This window comes from Coregonus lavaretus (genome assembly GCF_964263955.1).
Source record: "Coregonus lavaretus genome assembly, chromosome: 22".
Taxonomy (NCBI): Eukaryota; Metazoa; Chordata; class Actinopteri; order Salmoniformes; family Salmonidae; genus Coregonus; species Coregonus lavaretus.
Genome location: NC_140009.1, coordinates 452,927 through 472,806, shown reverse-complemented (window position 1 = coordinate 472,806; position 19,880 = coordinate 452,927). Strand labels below are relative to the sequence as shown.

Below are 19,880 nucleotides of genomic sequence, written 5' to 3'. Positions count from 1 at the left end.
CCTGGCCAGACGGACTGGTCACCTGGGCCATCATGTTTCCTGATCTGATCAGCATCTACTGGATGGGAGGAGAGGGTACCTGGGACCACAGAGCCCTGCAGCTGCAAACACACCTGGTATCTTGAGGCTGAGGTCACACTGGCTGCCCACGTTAGCAACGGACGCTGCCCTCTTCTTCCTGGTGATGCTCTCCTTCATCCTCCCTTCTCCGGTCACCTTCACCGTGAACGCACTCCCTACACACACACACACACACACACACACACACACACACACACACACACACACACACACACACACACACACACACACACACGTTGGTGAAATACACTTTTTTCAAACAATATTTCTTATATTATAATTATTTTTAAATCAAGGACGTCAGGAAACAAGTGAAGTACCTGGTACGTGTTGGTCGGCAAATTTGATGTTGATGATGTAGTTTCCTGGTTCAGTGGGGCAGTAGGTGACCTTACAGGTCCCTTCCTCCTGGTCCTCAGTGTTAATGTCCACCTTACTGGGGCCCTCGATGGACAGACTCAGACCCCCATAGCCTGCAGCAAATCACAGCACACTTCGTTTAAAATCAAAAGAAAATCACAACATACTTTAAAAAGGACAAGTTTGCTTTTCTACATCCAAATCTTTCTTTTTGATGTAAAAGGAATTTTAAAGGTTTCAGACACTTTATTTGCGATTTCACTTGTTTCTGAGAAACGAAAGACCTGCGCCACTGAGAGCTTTTCTGTTTCCAAAAGGACATACTGGAGTGTTTTTGGCACCTTTGTTCATGGTTTCTTTCAGAGCTCCCTTACTGCACAACAAGGATAAGGAAGTGAATCGCTGGTTGGGGTAAGAAAGTGTCTGGACCCCTCTATAATACGCCATTTACATCAAAAATAGAGATTTGGTGGTAAAAAAGCAGGTCCTCCTTTAAAGTTAAATTATAAAAACAAAAAGGCAATAAAAGAGATGAATAAAATAACAAAATCACCTGATCCTACACCCCCCACTGACCTGCTTCACCTGATCCTACACACACCCCCACTGACCTGCTTCACCTGATCCTACACACACCCCCACTGACCTGCTTCACCTGATCCTACACACACCCCCACTGACTTGCTTCACCTGATCCTACACACACCCCCACTGACCTGCCTCACCTGATCCTACACACCCCCCCACTGACCTGCTTCACCTGATCCTACACACCCCCCCACTGACCTGCTTCACCTGATCCTACACACACCCTCACTGACCTGCTTCACCTGATCCTACACACACCCCCACTGACCTGCTTCACCTGATCCTACACACACCCTCACTGACCTGCTTCACCTGATCCTACACACACCCCCACTGACCTGCCTCACCTGATCCTACACACACCCCCACAGACCTGCTTCACCTGATCCTACACACACCCCACACCCTCACTGACCTGCTTCACCTGATCCTACACACCCCCACTGACCTGCTTCACCTGATCCTACACACCCCCCCACTGACCTGCTTCACCTGATCCTACACACCCCCACTGACCTGCTTCACCTGATCCTACACACCCCCACTGACCTGCTTCACCTGATCCTACACACACCCCACACCCCCACTGACCTGCTTCACCTGATCCTACACACCCTCACTGACCTTCACCTGATCCTACACACCCCCACTGACCTGCTTCACCTGATCCTACACACACACCCCCACTGACCTGCTTCACCTGATCCTACACACCCCCACTGACCTGCTTCGCGTGTGTCGATGATGAACTCAGCGGGTTCAAAGGTTTTGGCCTCGCTGAGGCCCTTGCCAGTCACACGCACCCGGCTGGCGTCGCCGATCTCCGATTGGCTGATCATCACGGCGATGGGGCTGCTGGGAATATGGCGTCCGTTCTTCTTGATGTTCACCAGGTGCTCCCCGATCTCCTTGGGAACAAACGAGATGCCTGACGCACAATGAAATGTTAGAGGAGGTTCTGAGGACCACAATCCGTCTGTCAACTTCAATGATTTGTAACGTTGGTATTGTTCTTCTCTTATGGCTGAGGCAACTCCATGCATTTTACATTTGTCAAATGAAAAAGGAAAGTTGATAGTCTGTTTCCACTAAACACTGACCGACGTGTCCGTTGCGGAGCATCTTGAGGTGGCAGGGTTCCTCTCGGCCGGAGGGCGTGGTCAGAGAGGCTGTAAGCTGACTCAGGTCCAGCTCGCCGATGTCCAATGGGATGTCAGCAGCAGAGCCCACCTTCAGATGGGACATCCTCATAGAGTCATCACCTAGGTGTCAGGGGGAATATTATTATTATGGGATGTCAGCAGCAGAGCCCACCTTCAGAGTAATCACCTAGGAGACAGAGAGAGGGCAGGGAGGTTGTTTTTCACTACCTGTGATGCGGGCTGAGAAGGGGCTGCTGGGAGTGTGTGTATGTTGCAGTGCGTGGTGTGTATGTGTGTGTTACCTGTGATACGGGCTGAGAAGGGGCTGCTGGGAGTGTGTGTGTGTTGCAGAGCTTGGTGTGTATGTGTGTGTTACCTGTGATGCGGGCTGAGAAGGGGCTGCCGGGGATGTGTTTGTCATTGTATTTGACCAGGATGCTGTAGTCTCCAGGTAAAACAGGCAGGTAGGATACGGAACAGGTTCCATCCTGGTTATCCACACAGCTGATGTCGGCTTTAGACGGACCCTCGATGGCCAGAGACAGACCACCTACACACACGATAAAAGTTATCAAATACACTGAGTGTACAAAACATTAGGAACACCTTCCTAATATTGAGTTGCACCCCCTTTTGCCCTCAGAACAGCCTCAATTCATCGGGGCATGGACTCTACAAAGGTGCCGAAAGCGTTCCACAGGGATGCTGGCCCATGTTGACTCCAATGCTTCCCACAGTTGTGTCAAGTTGGCTGGATGTCCTTTGGGTGGTGGACCATTCTTGATGCACACGGGAAACTGTTGAGCGTGAAAACCCAGCAGCGTTGCAGTTCTTGACACACTCAAACCGGTGCGCCTGGTACCTACTACCATACCACGTTCAAAGGCACTTAAATCATTTGTCTTGTCCATTCACCCTCAATGGCACACGTACACAATCCATGTCTCAATTGTTTCAAGGTTCCTTCTTTAACCTGTTCCTAATGTTTTGTTCACTCAGTGTAAGAATTACACACCTCATTAGATTTTTCATATTATACTGAACAAAAATAAACATAACATGCAACAATTTCAAAGATTTGAGTTAACAGTTCATATGAGGAAATCAGTCAATTGAAATAAATAAATTAGGCCCTAATCTATGGATTTCACATGACTGGGAATATAGATATGCATCTGTTGGTCACAGAAACCTTTATAAAAAAAATTGGGGCGTGTCCACCATTTGCCTCATTCAGTGCGACACATCTCCTTCACATAGAGTTGATCAGGCTGTTGGTTGTGGCCTGTGGAATGTTGTCCCACTCCTCTTCAATGGCTGTGTGAAGTTAATAGTTGAAGTTGCTGGATATTGGCAGGAACTGGAACACGCTGTCGTACACATCAATCCAGAGCATCCCAAACATGCTCAATGGGTGACATGTCTGGTGAGTATGCAGGCCATGGAAGAAGTGGGACATTTCAGCTTCCAGGAATTGTGTACAGATCCTTGAGACATTATCATGCTGAAACATGAGGTGATGGCGGTGGATGAATGGCACGACAATGGGCCTCAGGATCTCGTCACGGTATCTCTGTGCATTCAAATTGCCTTTGATAAAATGCAATTGTGTTCATTGTCCGTAGCTTATGGCTGCCCATACCATAACCCCACTGCCACCATGGGGCACTCTGTTCACAACGTTGACATCAGCAAACTGCTCTCTCACATGACGCCATACACCTGGTCTGCGGTTGTGCACAACATTTGTGCACAAAATTTGAGAGAAATAAGCTTTTTGTGCATATGGACAATTTCTGGGATCTATTATTTCAGCTCATGAAACATGGGACCAACACTTTACATGTTACGTTTATATTGTTGTTCAGTGTAGATCACTATGATTGATTTAAAATGTATTATGGATATTGTGATTGATTTATAATTGAACTACTAATTGTCCTACCCTCTCCTGCGTCCTTGGTGTTGACGGTGAAGACGGCAGGTTTGTTGACGGTCCCGTGGATCAGGCCCGGTCCGTACGCACTGACGTTCCCACTGTTCACATAGTCCACATAGAACTGGAGGGGACTACCTGTTAGAGAGAAGAGAAAGGAGAGAGGGGAGGAGAGAGAGAGAGAGAGAGAGAGAGAGAGAGAGAGAGAGAGAGAGAGAGAGAGGAGAGAGAAGAGAGAAGAGAGAGATGAGAGAAGTCACCAATACTGTTAGCCATCACAGGAGAGGTTCTTGGCCAGCTAACGGTCCTAAATATTCTGAAATAGTTTAAACTTTTCCAGAAATATATACTTGAAAGTGGTATTGAGAGAGTGGTATAATTGACTCAAACATATTTAGGTTTAGCTTTCTAAATGAAGATGCATATGTGACTGTTTTATCATAGTTAGCTTGTTGACAGTTAGAGTTAGCGGTTGTTGGTACCAGGGATGTGTATCCCGTCGTATTTGATGTCCATCTCGTGCAGGCCGGCCTCAGTTGGAGCGTATTTAACCGTTACCGTCCCGTCCTTATTGTCTGTGATGTCTGGCTTGGCTGTTTTACCTGACGGCATGCGTACATCGCCTAGGGGAGGAAACAGTAGTTAGACAGGCTAGGTACCTTAGGCTTTCAGTATGTCAGGTGATTTGGGATCATGCTCTTTGCCTGCGTTTTGTAAGCCCTTTAGGGGAATTTCCTCAAAATGGTTAAGAATGGTGATTTCCTCTAATGGTTAAGGATGGTGATTTCCTCTAATGGTTAAGGATGGTGATTTCCTCTAATGGTTAAGGATGGTGATTTCCTCTAATGGTTAAGGATGGTGATTTCCTCTAATGGTTAAGGATGGTGATGTCCTCTAATGGTTAAGGTTGGTGATTTCCTCTAATGGTTAAGGATGGTGATTTCCTCTAATGGTTAAGGATGGTGATGTCCTCTAATGGTTAAGGTTGGTGATGTCCTCTAATGGTTAAGGTTGGTGATTTCCTCTAATGGTTAAGGATGGTGATTTCCTCTAATGGTTAAGGATGGTGATTTCCTCTAATGGTTAAGGATGGTGATGTTCTGACTGGGAAACTAAGACTATCTTGGCGGCCCAACAGCAGGACGGTGTGTGTACCTGTGATCTCTCCTTTTTGGATGGTGAAGGGGATAACCAGGTCAAACGGCCGGAGTCCCGCCACGTCCAAACCGTTCATTCCCATTGGCCGGTCTGTTGCCTAGGAGACAGAGGTCAAAGAATCTGAGGTGAGGAGGGGGAGGGACTGAGGTTTGGGGGTAGGAAGGGTGAGGAGGGGGGAGGACTGAGGTATGGGGGTAGGAAGGGTGAGGAGGGGGGAGGACTGAGGTATGGGGGTAGGAAGGGTGAGGAGGGGGGAGGACTGAGGTATGGGGGTAGGAAGGGTGAGGAGGGGGGAGGACTGAGGTATGGGGGTAGGAAGGGTGTTGGGTGAGGAGGACTGAGGTATGGGGGTAGGAAGGGTAAGGAGGGGGAGGACTGAGGTATGGGGGTAGGAAGGGTGTTGGGTGAGGAGGACTGAGGTATGGGGGTAGGAAGGGTAAGGAGGGGGAGGACTGAGGTATGGGGGTAGGAAGGGTGAGGAGGGGGGAGGACTGAGGTATGGGGTAGGAAGGGTGAGGAGGGTGGAGGACTGAGGTATGGGGGTAGGAAGGGTGAGGAGGGGGGAGGACTGAGGTATGGGGGTAGGAAGGGTGAGGAGGGGGGAGGACTGAGGTATGGGGGTAGGAAGGGTGTTGGGTGAGGAGGACTGAGGTATGGGGGTAGGAAGGGTGAGGAGGGGGGAGGACTGAGGTATGGGGGTAGGAAGGGTGTTGGGTGAGGAGGGGGGAGGACTGAGGTATGGGGTAGGAAGGGTGTTGGGTGAGGAGGACTGAGGTATGGGGGTAGGAAGGGTGTTGGGTGAGGAGGACTGAGGTATGGGGGTAGGAAGGGTGTTGGGTGAGGAGGACTGAGGTATGGGGGTAGGGAGGGTGTTGGGTGAGGAGGACTGAGGTATGGGGGTAGGAAGGGTGTTGGGTGAGGAGGACTGAGGTATGGGGGTAGGAAGGGTGAGGAGGGGGGAGGACTGAGGTATGGGGTAGGAAGGGTGTTGGGTGAGGAGGACTGAGGTATGGGGGTAGGAAGGGTGAGGAGGGGGGAGGACTGAGGTATGGGGGTAGGAAGGGTGAGGAGGGTGGAGGACTGAGGTATGGGGGTAGGAAGGGTAAGGAGGGGGGAGGACTGAGGTATGGGGGTAGGAAGGGTGTTGGGTGAGGAGGACTGAGGTATGGGGTAGGAAGGGTGAGGAGGGGGGAGGACTGAGGTATGGGGGTAGGAAGGGTGAGGAGGGGGGAGGACTGAGGTATGGGGGTAGGAAGGGTGAGGAGGGTGGAGGACTGAGGTATGGGGTAGGAAGGGTGTTGGGTGAGGAGGACTGAGGTATGGGGGTAGGAAGGGTGAGGAGGGTGGAGGACTGAGGTATGGGGTAGGAAGGGTGTTGGGTGAGGAGGACTGAGGTATGGGGGTAGGAAGGGTGAGGAGGGGGGAGGACTGAGGTATGGGGGTAGGAAGGGGGAGGAGGGGGGAGGACTGAGGTATGGGGGTAGGAAGGGTGTTGGGTGAGGAGGACTGAGGTATGGGGGTAGGAAGGGTGAGGAGGGGGGAGGACTGAGGTATGGGGGTAGGAAGGGTGTTGGGTGAGGAGGACTGAGGTATGGGGGTAGGAAGGGTGTTGGGTGAGGAGGGCTGAGGTATGGGGTAGGAAGGGTGAGGAGGGGGGAGGACTGAGGTATGGGGTAGGAAGGGTGAGGACTGAGGTATGGGGGTAGGAAGGGTGAGGAGGGGGGAGGACTGAGGTATGGGGGTAGGAAGGGTGAGGAGGGGGGAGGACTGAGGTATGGGGGTAGGAAGGGTGAGGAGGGGGGAGGACTGAGGTATGGGGTAGGAAGGGTGAGGAGGGGGGAGGACTGAGGTATGGGGGTAGGAAGGGTGAGGAGGGGGGAGGACTGAGGTATGGTGTTGGTGAGGGATTGAGGTACGGTGTTGGTGAGAAGGGGTGAGGGATTGAGATACGGTGTTGGTGAGGAGGGGTGAGGGATTGAGGTACGGTTTTGGGTGAGGAGAGGTGAGGGCTTGAGGTACGGTTTTGGGTGAGGAGGGGTGAGGGCTTGAGGTACGTTTTGGGTGAAGAGGGGTGAGGGATTGAGGTACGGTTTTGGGTGAAGAGGGGTGAGGGATTGAGGTACGGTTTTGGGTGAAGAGGGGTGAGGGATTGAGGTACGGTTTTGGGTGAGGAGGGGTGAGGGATTGAGGTACGGCGTTGGGTGAAGAGGGGTGAGGGATTGAGGTACGGTTTTGGGTGAGGGATTGAGGTACGGTTTTGGGTGAGGAGGGGTGAGGGATTGAGGAACAGTGTTGGGTGAAGAGGGGTGAGGGATTGAGGTATGGCGTTGGATGAGGAGGGGATGAGGAGTAGTTCAGGATGGGTGAGATATGGGGGGAGACTGTAGAAGGCGATGGAGACCAAACACAGCAGAATAGAGCGTAGCGGCTAGAGACCAAACACCAAAACATGAGGTATGACATGATTATGATGATGAAGATGATTATGTTGATGAAGATGAAACCACCGACACTGTGAGAGAAAGACACCATGACAGAAGCAGCCAGACAGATGACGTAAAGACACACGGCGGCCATTTTGTCAAATGTGGAGCCACATTGATGATTCACAAAATGGCTGCTTTTCCCCCTGTGAGGAGAGGAGAGACCAGTACCCAGGGCTGTTGACTGAAGTACTGTGGTAGTTGTTGCTGTTGGAGGAGCTGATCTGAGGGGGCTCCTTCCAATGCCTGGGGGGGGGGGGGGGGGGGGGGTGGAATAAAAAATGTTATTTTGTTGAACTGTTCCACAATGTTCAGATAGACTCTCTAGATTGATGGAACTCTGTCTCCGGACTGTCCAATGAGGATCTGCTGTAGAAGGAGGGAAGGGCCAAGAAGTCTCATTAACCAATCAAGACTCACACACCTGCAAAAACACACTCCCAACCACATGTGTGCACACACTGTGTGTGTGTGTGTGTGTGTGTGTGTGTGTGTGTGTGTGTGTGTGTGTGTGTGTGTGTGTGTGTATACACTGCTCAAAAAAATTAAGGGAACAATAAAATAACACATCCTAGATCTGAATGAATGAAATAATCTTATTAAATACTTTTTTCTTTACATAGTTGAATGTGCTGACAACAAAATCACACAAATATTATCAATGGAAATCAAATTTATCAACCCATGGAGGTCTGGATTTGGAGTCACCCTCAAAATTAAAGTGGAAAACCCCACTACAGGCTGATCCAACTTTGATGTAATGTCCTTAAAACAAGTCAAAATGAGGCTCAGTCGTGTGTGTGGCCTCCACGTGCCTGTATGACCTCCCTACAACGCCTGGGCATGCTCCTGATGAGGTGGTGGATGGTCTCCTGAGGGATCTCCTCCCAGACCTGGACTAAAGCATCCGCCAACTCCTGGACAGTCTGTGGTGCAACGTGGCGTTGGTGGATGGAGTGAGACATGATGTCATAGATGTGCTCAAATGGATTCAGGTCTGGGGAACGGGCGGGCCAGTCCATAGCATCAATGCCTTCCTCTTGCAGGAACTGCTGACACACTCCAGCCACATGAGGTCTAGCATTGTCTTGCATTAGGAGGAACCCAGGGCCAACCGGACCAGCATATGGTCTCACAAGGGGTCTGAGGATCTCATCTCGGTACCTAATGGCAGTCAGGCTACCTCTGGCGAGCACATGGAGGGCTGTGCGGCCCCCCAAAGAAATGCCACCCCACACCATGACTGACCCACCGCCAAACCGGTCATGCTGGAGGATGTTGCAGGCAGCAGAACGTTCCCCACGGCGTCTCCAGACTCTGTCACGTCTGTCACATGTGCTCAGTGTGAACCTGCTTTCATCTGTGAAGAGCACAGGGCGCCAGTGGCGAATTTGCCAATCTTGGTGTTCTCTGGCAAATGCCAAACGTCCTGCACGGTGTTGGGCTGTAAGCACAACCCCCACCTGTGAACGTCGGGCCCTCATACCACCCTCATGCAGTCTGTTTCTGACCGTTTGAGCAGACACATGCACATTTGTGGCCTGCTGGAGGTCATTTTGCAGGGCTCTGGCAGTGCTCCTCCTGCTCCTCCTTGCACAAAGGCGGAGGTAGCGGTCCTGCTGCTGGGTTGTTGCCCTCCTCCACGTCTCCTGATGTACTGGCCTGTCTCCTGGTAGCGCCTCCATGCTCTGGACACTACGCTGACAGACACAGCAAACCTTCTTGCCACAGCTCGCATTGATGTGCCATCCTGGATGAGCTGCACTACCTGAGCCACTTGTGTGGGTTGTAGACTCCGTCTCATGCTACCACTAGAGTGAAAGCACCGCCAGCATTCAAAAGTGACCAAAACATCAGCCAGGAAGCATAGGAACTGAGAAGTGGTCTGTGGTCACCACCTGCAAAACCAGTTCTTTATTGGGGGTGTCTTGCTAATTGCCTATAATTTCCACCTGTTGTCTATTCCATTTGCACAACAGCATGTGACATTTATTGTCAATCAGTGTTGCTTCCTAAGTGGACAGTTTGATTTCACAGAAGTGTGATTGACTTGGAGTTACATTGTGTTGTTTAAGTGTTCCCTTTATTTTTTTGAGCAGTGTATATACACACACACACACACAGTTGAAGTCGGAGGTTTACATACACCTTAGCCAAATACATTTAAACTCAGTTTTTCACAGTTCCTGACATTCAATCCTAGTAAAAATTCCCTGTCTTAGGTCAGTTAGGATCACCACTTTATTTTAAGAATGTGAAATGTCAGAATAATAGTAGAGAGAATGATTTATTTAAGCTTTTATTTATTTCATCACATTCCCAGTGGGTCAGAAGTTTACATACACTCAATTAGTATTTGGTAGCATTGCCTTAAACATTTTTAACTTGGGTCAAACATTTCGGGTAGCCTTCCACATGCTTCCCACAATAAGTTGGGTGAATTTTGGCCCATTCCTCCTGACAGAGCTGGTGTAACTGAGTCAGGTTTGTAGGCCTCCTTGCTCGCACACACTTTTTCAGTTCTGCCCACAAATTTTCTATAGGATTCAGGTCAGGGCTTTGTGATGGCCACTCCAATACCTTGACTTTGTTGTCCTTAAGCCATTTTGCCACAACTTTGGAAGCATGCTTGGGGTCATTGTCCATTTGGAAGACCCATTTGCGACCAAGCTTTAACTTCCTGACTGATGTCTTGAGATGTTGCTTCAATATATCCACATAATTTTCCTTTCTCATGATACCATCTTTTTGTGAAGTGCGCCAGTCCCTCCTTCAGCAAAGCACCCCCACAGCATGATGCTGCCACCCCCGTGCTTCACGGTTGGGATGGTGTTCTTCGGCTTGCAAGCCACCCCCCTTTTCCTCCAAACATAACGATGGTCATTATGGCCAAACAGTTCTATTGTTGTTTCATCAGACCAGAGGACATTTTTCCAAAAAGTATGATCTTTTTCCCCATGTGCAGTTGCAAACCGTAGTCTGGCTTTTTTATGGCGGTTTTGGAGCAGTGGCTTCTTCCTTGCTGAGCGGCCTTTCAGGTTATGTCGATATAGGACTTGTTTTACTGTGGATATAGATACTTTTGTACTGGTTTCCTCCAGCATCTTCACAAGGTCCTTTGCTGTTGTTCTGGGATTGATTTGCACTTTTTGCACCAAAGTACGTTCATCTCTAGGAGACAGAACGCGTCTCCTTCCTGAGCGGTATGATGGCTGCGTGGTCCCATGGTGTTTATACTTGCGTACTATTGTTTGTACAGATGACGTGGTACCTTCAGGCGTTTGGAAATTGCTCCCAAGGATGAACCAGACTTGTGGAGGTCTACAATTTTTTTTCTGAGGTCTTGGCTGTTTTCTTTTGATTTTCCCATGATGTCAAGCAAAGAGGCACTGAGTTTGAAGGTAGCCAGGCCTTTAAATACATCCACAGGTACACCTCCAATTGAGGAAGGAAAATGATGTGGATATATTGAAGCAACATCTCAAGACATCAGTCAGGAAGTTAAAGAATTTAAAGGCGATGCTACCAAATACTAATTGAGTGTATGTAAACTTCTGACCCACTGGAAATGTGATGAAAGAAATAAAAGCTGAAATAAATCATTCTCTCAACTATTATTCTGACATTTCACATTCTTAAAATAAAGTGGTGATCCTAACTGACCTAAAACAGGGAATTTTTACTAGGATTAAATGTCAGGAATTGTGAAAAACTGAGTTTAAATGTATTTGACTAAGGTGTATGTAAACTTCCGACTTCAACTGTATATATATATATATCTGTGTGTGTGTGTGTGTGTGTGTGTGTGTGTGTGTGTGTGTGTGTGTGTCTGTCTCGCTCTACGCACCGTGACCTGGAAGGGGCTGTTGGGGATGAGTTCCCCTCCAAAACTCTGTCTGTCTGTGTGTGTGTGTGTGTGTGTGTGTGTGTGTGTGTGTGTGTGTGTGTGTGTGTGTGTGTGTGTGTCTGTGTGTGTGTGTCTGTGTCTGTCTCGCTCTACGCACCGTGACCTGGAAGGGGCTGTTGGGGATGAGTTCCCCTCCAAAGCTCTGTCTGTGTGTGTGTGTGTGTGTGTGTGTGTGTGTGTGTGTGTGTGTGTCTGTCTACGCACCGTGACCTGGAAGGGGCTGTTGGGGATGAGTTCCCCTCCAAAGCTCTGTCTGTGTGTGTGTGTGTGTGTGTGTGTGTGTGTGTGTGTGTGTGTCTGTCTCGCTCTACGCACCGTGACCTGGAAGGGGCTGTTGGGGATGAGTTCCCCTCCAAAGCTCTGTCTGTGTGTGTGTGTGTGTGTGTGTGTGTGTGTGTGTGTGTGTGTGTGTGTGTGTGTGTGTGTGTGTGTGTGTGTCTGTCTACGCACCGTGACCTGGAAGGGGCTGTTGGGGATGAGTTCCCCTCCAAAGCGAACACAGATGCAGTAATCTCCAGGCTGGGGGGCGGAGTAGAAGATATCAAAGGTTCCATCCTCATTCTCCACCACATCTACATCTAACTCCACCCCTTCTGGGGTACACACACTGCACGTCACCTAGAGGGGGGAGAGGGGGAGGGAGGGAGGGAGAGGGGGAGACAGAGAGGGGGAGACAGAGAGGGGGAGACAGAGAGGGGGAGACAGAGAGGGGGAGACAGAGAGGGGGAGACAGAGAGGGGGAGACAGAGAGGGAGAGAGAGGGAGACAGAGAGGGGGAGACAGAGAGAGGGAGACAGAGAGGGGGAGACAGAGAGGGGGAGACAGAGAGGGGGAGACAGAGAGGGGGAGACAGAGAGGGGGAGACAGAGAGGGGGAGACAGAGAGGGAGAGAGAGGGAGACAGAGGGGGAGACAGAGAGGGGGAGACAGAGAGGGGGAGACAGAGAGGGGGAGACAGAGAGGGGAGGGGGTAGTGAAAGTTATAGCCACATTAAGATGTACCATCCATGTAGAAATGAATAAAGAGTCAAACATTATTATTATTATTATATTATTATCTCTCCATCATTACCTTTCCTTTCCCAGCAGCCTTTGCATCCACAGTGATGACAGTCTGCTCTCCGATCTGGATGGTTGGACCCACACCGGCTCCTGAGAGAGAGACATGAAGAGTCACAGAGAGTCTGACCCTCCCTCCCACAGGTCATCCATGCAGCCTCTCCACGAGCCCTATTCATTATTGAGTGCACTATATAGGGAATAGGGTGTCATTTCAGACACACGTTATCACAATGTTATACAAACAGTTATTACTATCAGCAGCATACAACATCCAGTCTCCATATCAACTCCATTACCCACAATGCCATTCACCATGCCAACTAGTACTACAGGTAAACTGCGTTAGTTATTAGTCTCTTAGAGAGACAAACAGAGACTAAATAGAGAGAGAGAGAGAGCGAGCGAGAGAGAGAGACACACAGAGAGAGAGAGAGAGAGAGAGAGAGAGTGAGAGAGAGAGAGAGAGAGAGAGCGAGACACACAGAGAGAGAGAGAGCGAGACACACAGAGAGAGAGAGAGAGAGAGAGAGAGAGCGAGACACACAGAGAGAGAGAGAGAGATAGAGCGAGAGAGAGCGAGAGAGAGAGCGAGAGAGAGAGAGAGCGAGAGAGAGAGCGAGAGAGCGAGAGAGCGAGAGAGCGAGAGAGAGAGAGAGAGAGAGCGAGACACACAGAGAGAGACAGAGCTAGAGAGAGACAGACCCCACAGAGCCCCAGGACAACACAATTAGACCCAACCAAATGAGAAAACAAAAAGATAATTACTTGACACATTGGAAAGAATTAACAAAAAAACAGAGCAAACTAGAATGCCATTTGTCTCTAAACAGAGAGTACACAGTGGCAGAATACCTGACCACTGTGACTGACCCAAATTTAAGGAAAACTTTGACTGTGTACAGACTCAGTGAGCATAGCCTTGCTATTGAGAAAGGCTGCCATAGGCAGATCTGGCTTTCAAGAGAAGACAGGCTATGTGCACACTGCCCACAAAATGAGGTGGAAACTGAGCTGTATTTCCTAACCTCCTGCCAAATGTATGACCATATTTCCCTCAGATTACACAGACCCACAAAGAATTCAGAAAACAAACCCAATGTTGATAAACTCCCTTATCTACTGGGTGAAAAACCACAGTGTGCCATCACAGCTGCAAGATTTGTGACCTGTTGCCACAAGAAAAGGGCAACCAGTGAAGAACAAACACCATTGTAAATACAACCCATATTTATGTTTATTTATTTTCCCATTTGTACTTTAACTATTTGCACATTGTTACAACACTGTATATATACATAATATGACATTTGAAATGTCTTTATTCTTTTGGAACTTCTGAGTGTAATGTTTACTGTTAATATTTATTGTTCATTTCACTTTTGTTTATTATCTACTTCACTTGCTTTGGCAAAGTTAACATACGTTTCCCATGCAGAGAGAGAGACAGAGAGACAGAACAAGCGAGTGACTGAGCGATCATTTTTCAGCTTGTTTTTACAAAAAAGATTTATTCGGCAGGGACATATACAGGAAGCTACCCTCCACAGTAACCTTCACTCCAAATCAAAACTCCAAAACCTACAACCTGATTTTGGACGGAATTACCTGGAAGGCTTTCTACTACCAAGGATGACTATTCCCAAACTATACAGCAAATGCTCTGGCAAACCAACAGAAACCTGGAAACACCATCCAACCTGGAACTGACTGAGTCATGTTTAGTCTGAAGCTACTTTTAAAGCCAAGAAGAAAAATACATTACAATGATAATTTTACTTTATAAAGGACTGAATGCTAAGTTAAGGCTATCAAGGTTAAGGCTATCAAAAAAAACAAAAAATTGTAAAGTGGTTATCCCACTGGCTATAGGGTGAATGCACCAATTTGTAAGTCGCTCTGGATAAGAGCGTCTGCTAAATGACGTAAACGTAAGGTTGCTAGGACAGAACATATCTGACTGCAACTTCAATTTGCACTGAGGTGTGAAGTGAGAGGTGTCAAAGCCCTTGAGCCCAACAATGGCAGGAGAGTTCCACATCCTACCCCACCCAATGGCAGGAGAGTTCCACATCCTACCCCACCCAATGGCAGGAGAGTTCCACAGCCTACCCCACCCAATGGCAGGAGAGTTCCACATCCTACCCCACCCAATGGCAGGAGAGTTCCACAGCCTACCCCACCCAATGGCAGGAGAGTTCCACATCCTACCCCACCCAATGGCAGGAGAGTTCCACAGCCTACCCCACCCAATGGCAGGAGAGTTCCACATCCTACCCCACCCAATGGCAGGAGAGTTCCACAGCCTACCCCACCCAATGGCAGGAGAGTTCCACATCCTACCCCACCCAATGGCAGGAGAGTTCCACATCCTACCCCACCCAATGGCAGGAGAGTTCCACATCCTACCCCACCCAATGGCAGGAGAGTTCCACATCCTACCCCACCCAAATGCAGAGGCCTTTGAAGCCCCCTCTGTGCAGAGGTCATTACAATACAGTACCCTCTGGATGTAAAGAATGACAAGGCACGTAAAGACTACAAAAATAAGCTCCTTATGGAAAATCAAGACATTTTTTGCAGACTATTATAAAAATGGGAAAATAAGCAACTTAATGTTCCACACAGACCATCCCCTGGCATGGCACAGTGCTATATTAACACACTACCCCTCTGTTAAGAGGGGGGGTGTTAGCGATGGGTGGAAACTCAGGATACTAGACAACGAGGACTCTGAGTCAGCCAATGTCAACATGTACAAGTCTGGAACAATATTGGTACAGGGCAACCCCAAACAGTTTCAGCTGGACTTTCACATAATCAAAAGACCTAGCTCAGCAGGATAAGCTCTCGCTTCAGAAAGATACCCCGACCCCGAGCGCATCAGACCAGACCTCTTCATTATACAACCCCACAGACGAGCAACCCCAAGTGGAAAGTCAACCTCCCAGCACAGAGTACTACTCCCTCACTGAAATGAAGGATAAATTCACCCAGCTGGAGGTAAGGCAGGTGGAGCTGGAACAGCAGGTGAACACACTCCAGTCAGCACAGACCCAGACAACAGACCAGCACAACAACACCCCCTTAACTAGACCTGGAGAGCTGGAGGTGGAGAGAGACATGTCTGCACTCTGGTGAGACAACATCAACAGGAGAAAGAGCAGGAGAAGAACAGAGCACTAGAGAGGATCAGAGTGCTGGAGGAGAAGGTGAGAACGATGACGGGTGACAGAGAACAACCCATTAGAGAGCTGGCCATCCCCGCAGAGAAGCCAGCAGAACAGCCCACCTCAGATCCTGACCAAAGTCTCAACACCACAGACCCTGACCACAGTGTCTAAACTCTGGTGTCCAAACACCCTGCGTGCCCTAGTCCTTTTGTCTGAGGACCAACTAGGGTCACCCAGCCACCTAATAATACACACAGGCACAAACAACCTGAGAACACAGCAGGAAAGGGTGGCCACAGCACTCAAGTGAGTGATAGAAAAAGCTACTTCTACTTTCCCCAACGCACAAGTGGTTATTCCAACCCTGCTACCACAGAAAGACTTCTACCCTGCTACCATACAGCAGGTAAACACAAGTATTTCCCGTGACTGTGCCTCAAAACCAAATGTCTACCTGGCCCACCACTCCACCCTGGATTTGAACAGCCTTTACGACCAAGTCCACCTCTACAAGGCAGCAGTGCCCACCTTCGCCCGGACCCTAAAGGACATTGCACCCCCAACACCTCACACAGGAGCAACAGATCAACAGACACCCCGCCCAGACCTGCGGGACCCCCCCACCCGGACCTGCAGGACCCCCCCCCGCCCGGACCTACACATAGAGGACCCACATCCAGACCACAGCACCACCAGCCAATATAATGCATGCAGAGCAGAATTAGGCCGATACCCACTAATTATCAAAATCCAGAAAAGAGCCGTTAAATTCTACGACCATATAAAAGGAAGCGATTCCCAAACCTTCCATAACAAAGCCATCACCTACAGAGAGATGAACCTGGAGAAGAGTCCCCTAAGCAAGCTGGTCCTGAGGCTCTGTTCACAAACACAAACAGACCCCACAGAGCCCCAGGACAACAACACAATTAGACCCAACCAAATCATAAGAAAACAAAAATATATTACTTGACACATTGGAAAGATTTAACAAAAAAACAGAGTAAACTAGAATGCTATCTGGCCCTAAACAGAGAGTACAGAGTGGCAGAATACCTGACCACTATGACTGACCCAAACTTAAGGAAAGCTTTGACTATGTACAGACTCAGTGATCATAGCCTTGCTATTGAGAAAGGCCGCCGTAGGCAGATCTGCCTTTCAAGAGAAGACAGGCTATGTGCACACTGCCCACAAAATGAGGTGGAAACTGAGCTGTATTTCCTAACCTTCCTAAGACTCAATTTTGATAAACTCCCTTATCTACTGGGTGAAATACCACAGTGTGCCATCACAGCAGCAATATATGTGACTTGTTGCCATAAGAAAAGGGCAACCAGTGAAGAACAACCACCATTGTAAAATACAACCCATATTTATGTTTATTTATTTTCCCTTTTGTACTTTAACTATTTGCATATGAAATGTCTATTATTTTGGAACTTTTTTAGGTGTAATGTTTACTGTTACTTTTCATTTTTATTTACTTTTGTTTATTATCTAGTAATGTAGTTCTGTGTAGCTCAGTTGGTAGAGCATGGCGCTTGCACCGCCAGGGTTGTGGGTTCTATTCCCACGGGGGACCAGTATGAAATGTATCCACTCACTAACTAAGTCTCTGGATAAGAGCGTCTACTAAAATGACTAAAATGTAAAAATGTAAATCTACTTCACTTGCTTTGGCTTGTTAACAGTATCTTTCCCATGCCAATAAAGCCCTTACATTAAGAGAGAGAGAGACACACAGAGAGAGAGACAGAGACACACAGAGAGAGAGAGAGAGAGAGAGAGAGAGAGACACACAGAGAGAGAGAGACAGAGAGAGAGACACACAGAGAGAGAGAGACAGAGAGAGAGACACAGCGAGAGAGAGACACACAGAGAGAGAGAGAGACACACAGAGAGAGAGAGACAGAGACACACAGAGAGAGAGACAGAGAGAGAGAGAGAAACAGAGAGAGAGAGAGAGACAGCGAGAGAGAGAGACACAGCGAGAGAGACAGCGCGAGAGAGAGACAGCGCGAGAGAGAGAGAGACAGCGCGAGAGAGAGAGAGAGACAGCGCGAGAGAGAGAGAGAGACAGCGCGAGAGAGAGAGAGAGACAGCGCGAGAGAGAGAGAGAGACAGCGCGAGAGAGAGAGAGAGACAGCGCGAGAGAGAGAGAGAGACAGCGCGAGAGAGAGAGAGAGACAGCGCGAGAGAGAGAGAGAGACAGCGCGAGAGAGAGAGAGAGACAGCGCGAGAGAGAGAGAGAGACAGCGCGAGAGAGAGAGAGAGACAGCGCGAGAGAGAGAGACAGCGAGAGAGAGAGACAGAGAGAGAGAGAGAGAGACAGCGAGAGAGAGAGAGAGAGACACAGCGAGAGAGACACAGAGAGAGAGAGACAGCGAGAGAGAGAGACAGCGCGAGAGAGAGAGAGACAGCGCGAGAGAGAGAGAGAGACAGCGCGAGAGAGAGAGAGAGAGAGAGAGACAGCGCGAGAGAGAGAGAGACAGTGCAAGAGAGAGAGAGAGACAGCAAGAGAGAGAGAGAGAGAGAGACACAGCGAGAGAGAGAACAAGAGAGCGAGAGAGAGAGAGAGAGAGATATCAGGAAAGGGAGCTAGTTGAAAGGTAGTTGAACTGAAAAATGGGTGTTGCCTTCCTGCATGCAGACAGACCAAAGTAACAGATCTGAGACGGAACAAGACCAAAGGATCTATCATCTAAGTGTTCTTACCCAGGCCGTGGCCGCCGATTGACACTGAGAAGGAGAAGGGTGGAAGCAGGGCAGCGAAACAGTGACAAACACAATGACAGTCAGGGTGAGAGGCAGTAACTGGTGCTCCAAACAGAGGGGTGAAACAAATGTGATGGAGGAGTGAAGCAGGGGAGGAGGGAGAGGAGGGGGGGATGGAGAGGAGGGGGGAGGGGAGGAGGGAGAGGAGGGGGGGATGGGGAGGAGGGAGAGGAGGGGGGGATGGAGAGGAGGGGAGGAGGGAGAGCAGGGGGGGAGGAGGAAGGGGAGCAGGAGAGGAGGGAGAGGAGGATGGAGAGGAGGGGAGGAGGGAGAGGAGGGGGGGATGGAGAGGAGGGGGGAGGGGAGGAGGGAGAGGAGGGGGGAGAGGAGGGGGGGATGGAGAGGAGGGGGGAGGGGAGGAGGGAGAGGAGGGGGGGATGGAGAGGAGGGGGGAGGGGAGGAGGGAGAGGAGGGGGGGATGGAGAGGGGGGGGGAGGAGGGAGAGGAGGGGGAGGAGGAAGGGGAGCAGGGGAGGAGGGAGAGGAGGGGGGAGGAGGAAGGGGAGCAGGGGAGGAGGGAGAGGAGGGGGGAGGGGGAAGGGGAGCAGGGAGAGGAGGGGGGAGGGAGAGGAGGGGGAGGGGAGGAGGGAGAGGAGGGGGGGATGGAGAGGAGGGGGGAGGGGAGGAGGGAGAGGAGGGGGGGATGGAGAGGGGGGGGGAGGAGGGAGAGGAGGGGGAGGAGGAAGGGGAGCAGGGGAGGAGGGAGAGGAGGGGGGAGGAGGAAGGGGAGCAGGGGAGGAGGGAGAGGAGGGGGGAGGGGGAAGGGGAGCAGGGGAGGAGGGAGAGGAGGGGGGAGGGAGAGGAGGGGGAGGGGAGGAGGGAGAGGAGGGGGGGATGGAGAGGAGGGGGGAGGGGAGGAGGGAGAGGAGGGGGGGATGGAGAGGAGGGGGGGAGAGGGAGAGGAGGGGGGGGAGGGAGAGGAGGGGGATGTGTGGGGTGGAGGGAAAGTTCAAATGATCACACAATACCATACCAAAAACACTGTGTGTGTGAGAGTGTGAGTGTGTGTGTGTGTTACCTGTGACAGTACACTTGCTGGCGTCTCCAGTAGGTAGAGCCCTGATGCGGAAGGGGGAGTAGGGGATCTCATCCCCTCCATATTTAATCAGGATGGTGTAACGACCAGTCATGTCAGGTACATACGACACCAGGTAGGTCCCGTCCTGGTTGTCACGGATACTGGCCTTCTTAGGCTTCCCCTCAGGGTCCTGGAGACA

General features: G+C 50.1%; 1 protein-coding gene across 1 annotated transcript in view; it reads right to left on the bottom strand.

The window, feature by feature from the left end:
* LOC311149451 (filamin-A-like) overlaps positions 1-19,880 on the bottom strand; it is a 114,605-nt gene that overhangs the window by 8,675 nt on the left and 86,050 nt on the right. The window contains 13 exon segments of the mRNA XM_084186650.1: positions 114-236; positions 402-554; positions 1,754-1,957; positions 2,130-2,291; positions 2,548-2,721; positions 4,117-4,245; positions 4,590-4,730; positions 5,263-5,362; positions 7,920-7,994; positions 12,106-12,273; positions 12,727-12,806; positions 18,605-18,628; positions 19,682-19,871. Coding sequence (XP_084042776.1) covers positions 114-236; positions 402-554; positions 1,754-1,957; positions 2,130-2,291; positions 2,548-2,721; positions 4,117-4,245; positions 4,590-4,730; positions 5,263-5,362; positions 7,920-7,994; positions 12,106-12,273; positions 12,727-12,806; positions 18,605-18,628; positions 19,682-19,871 — 1,723 coding nt within the window.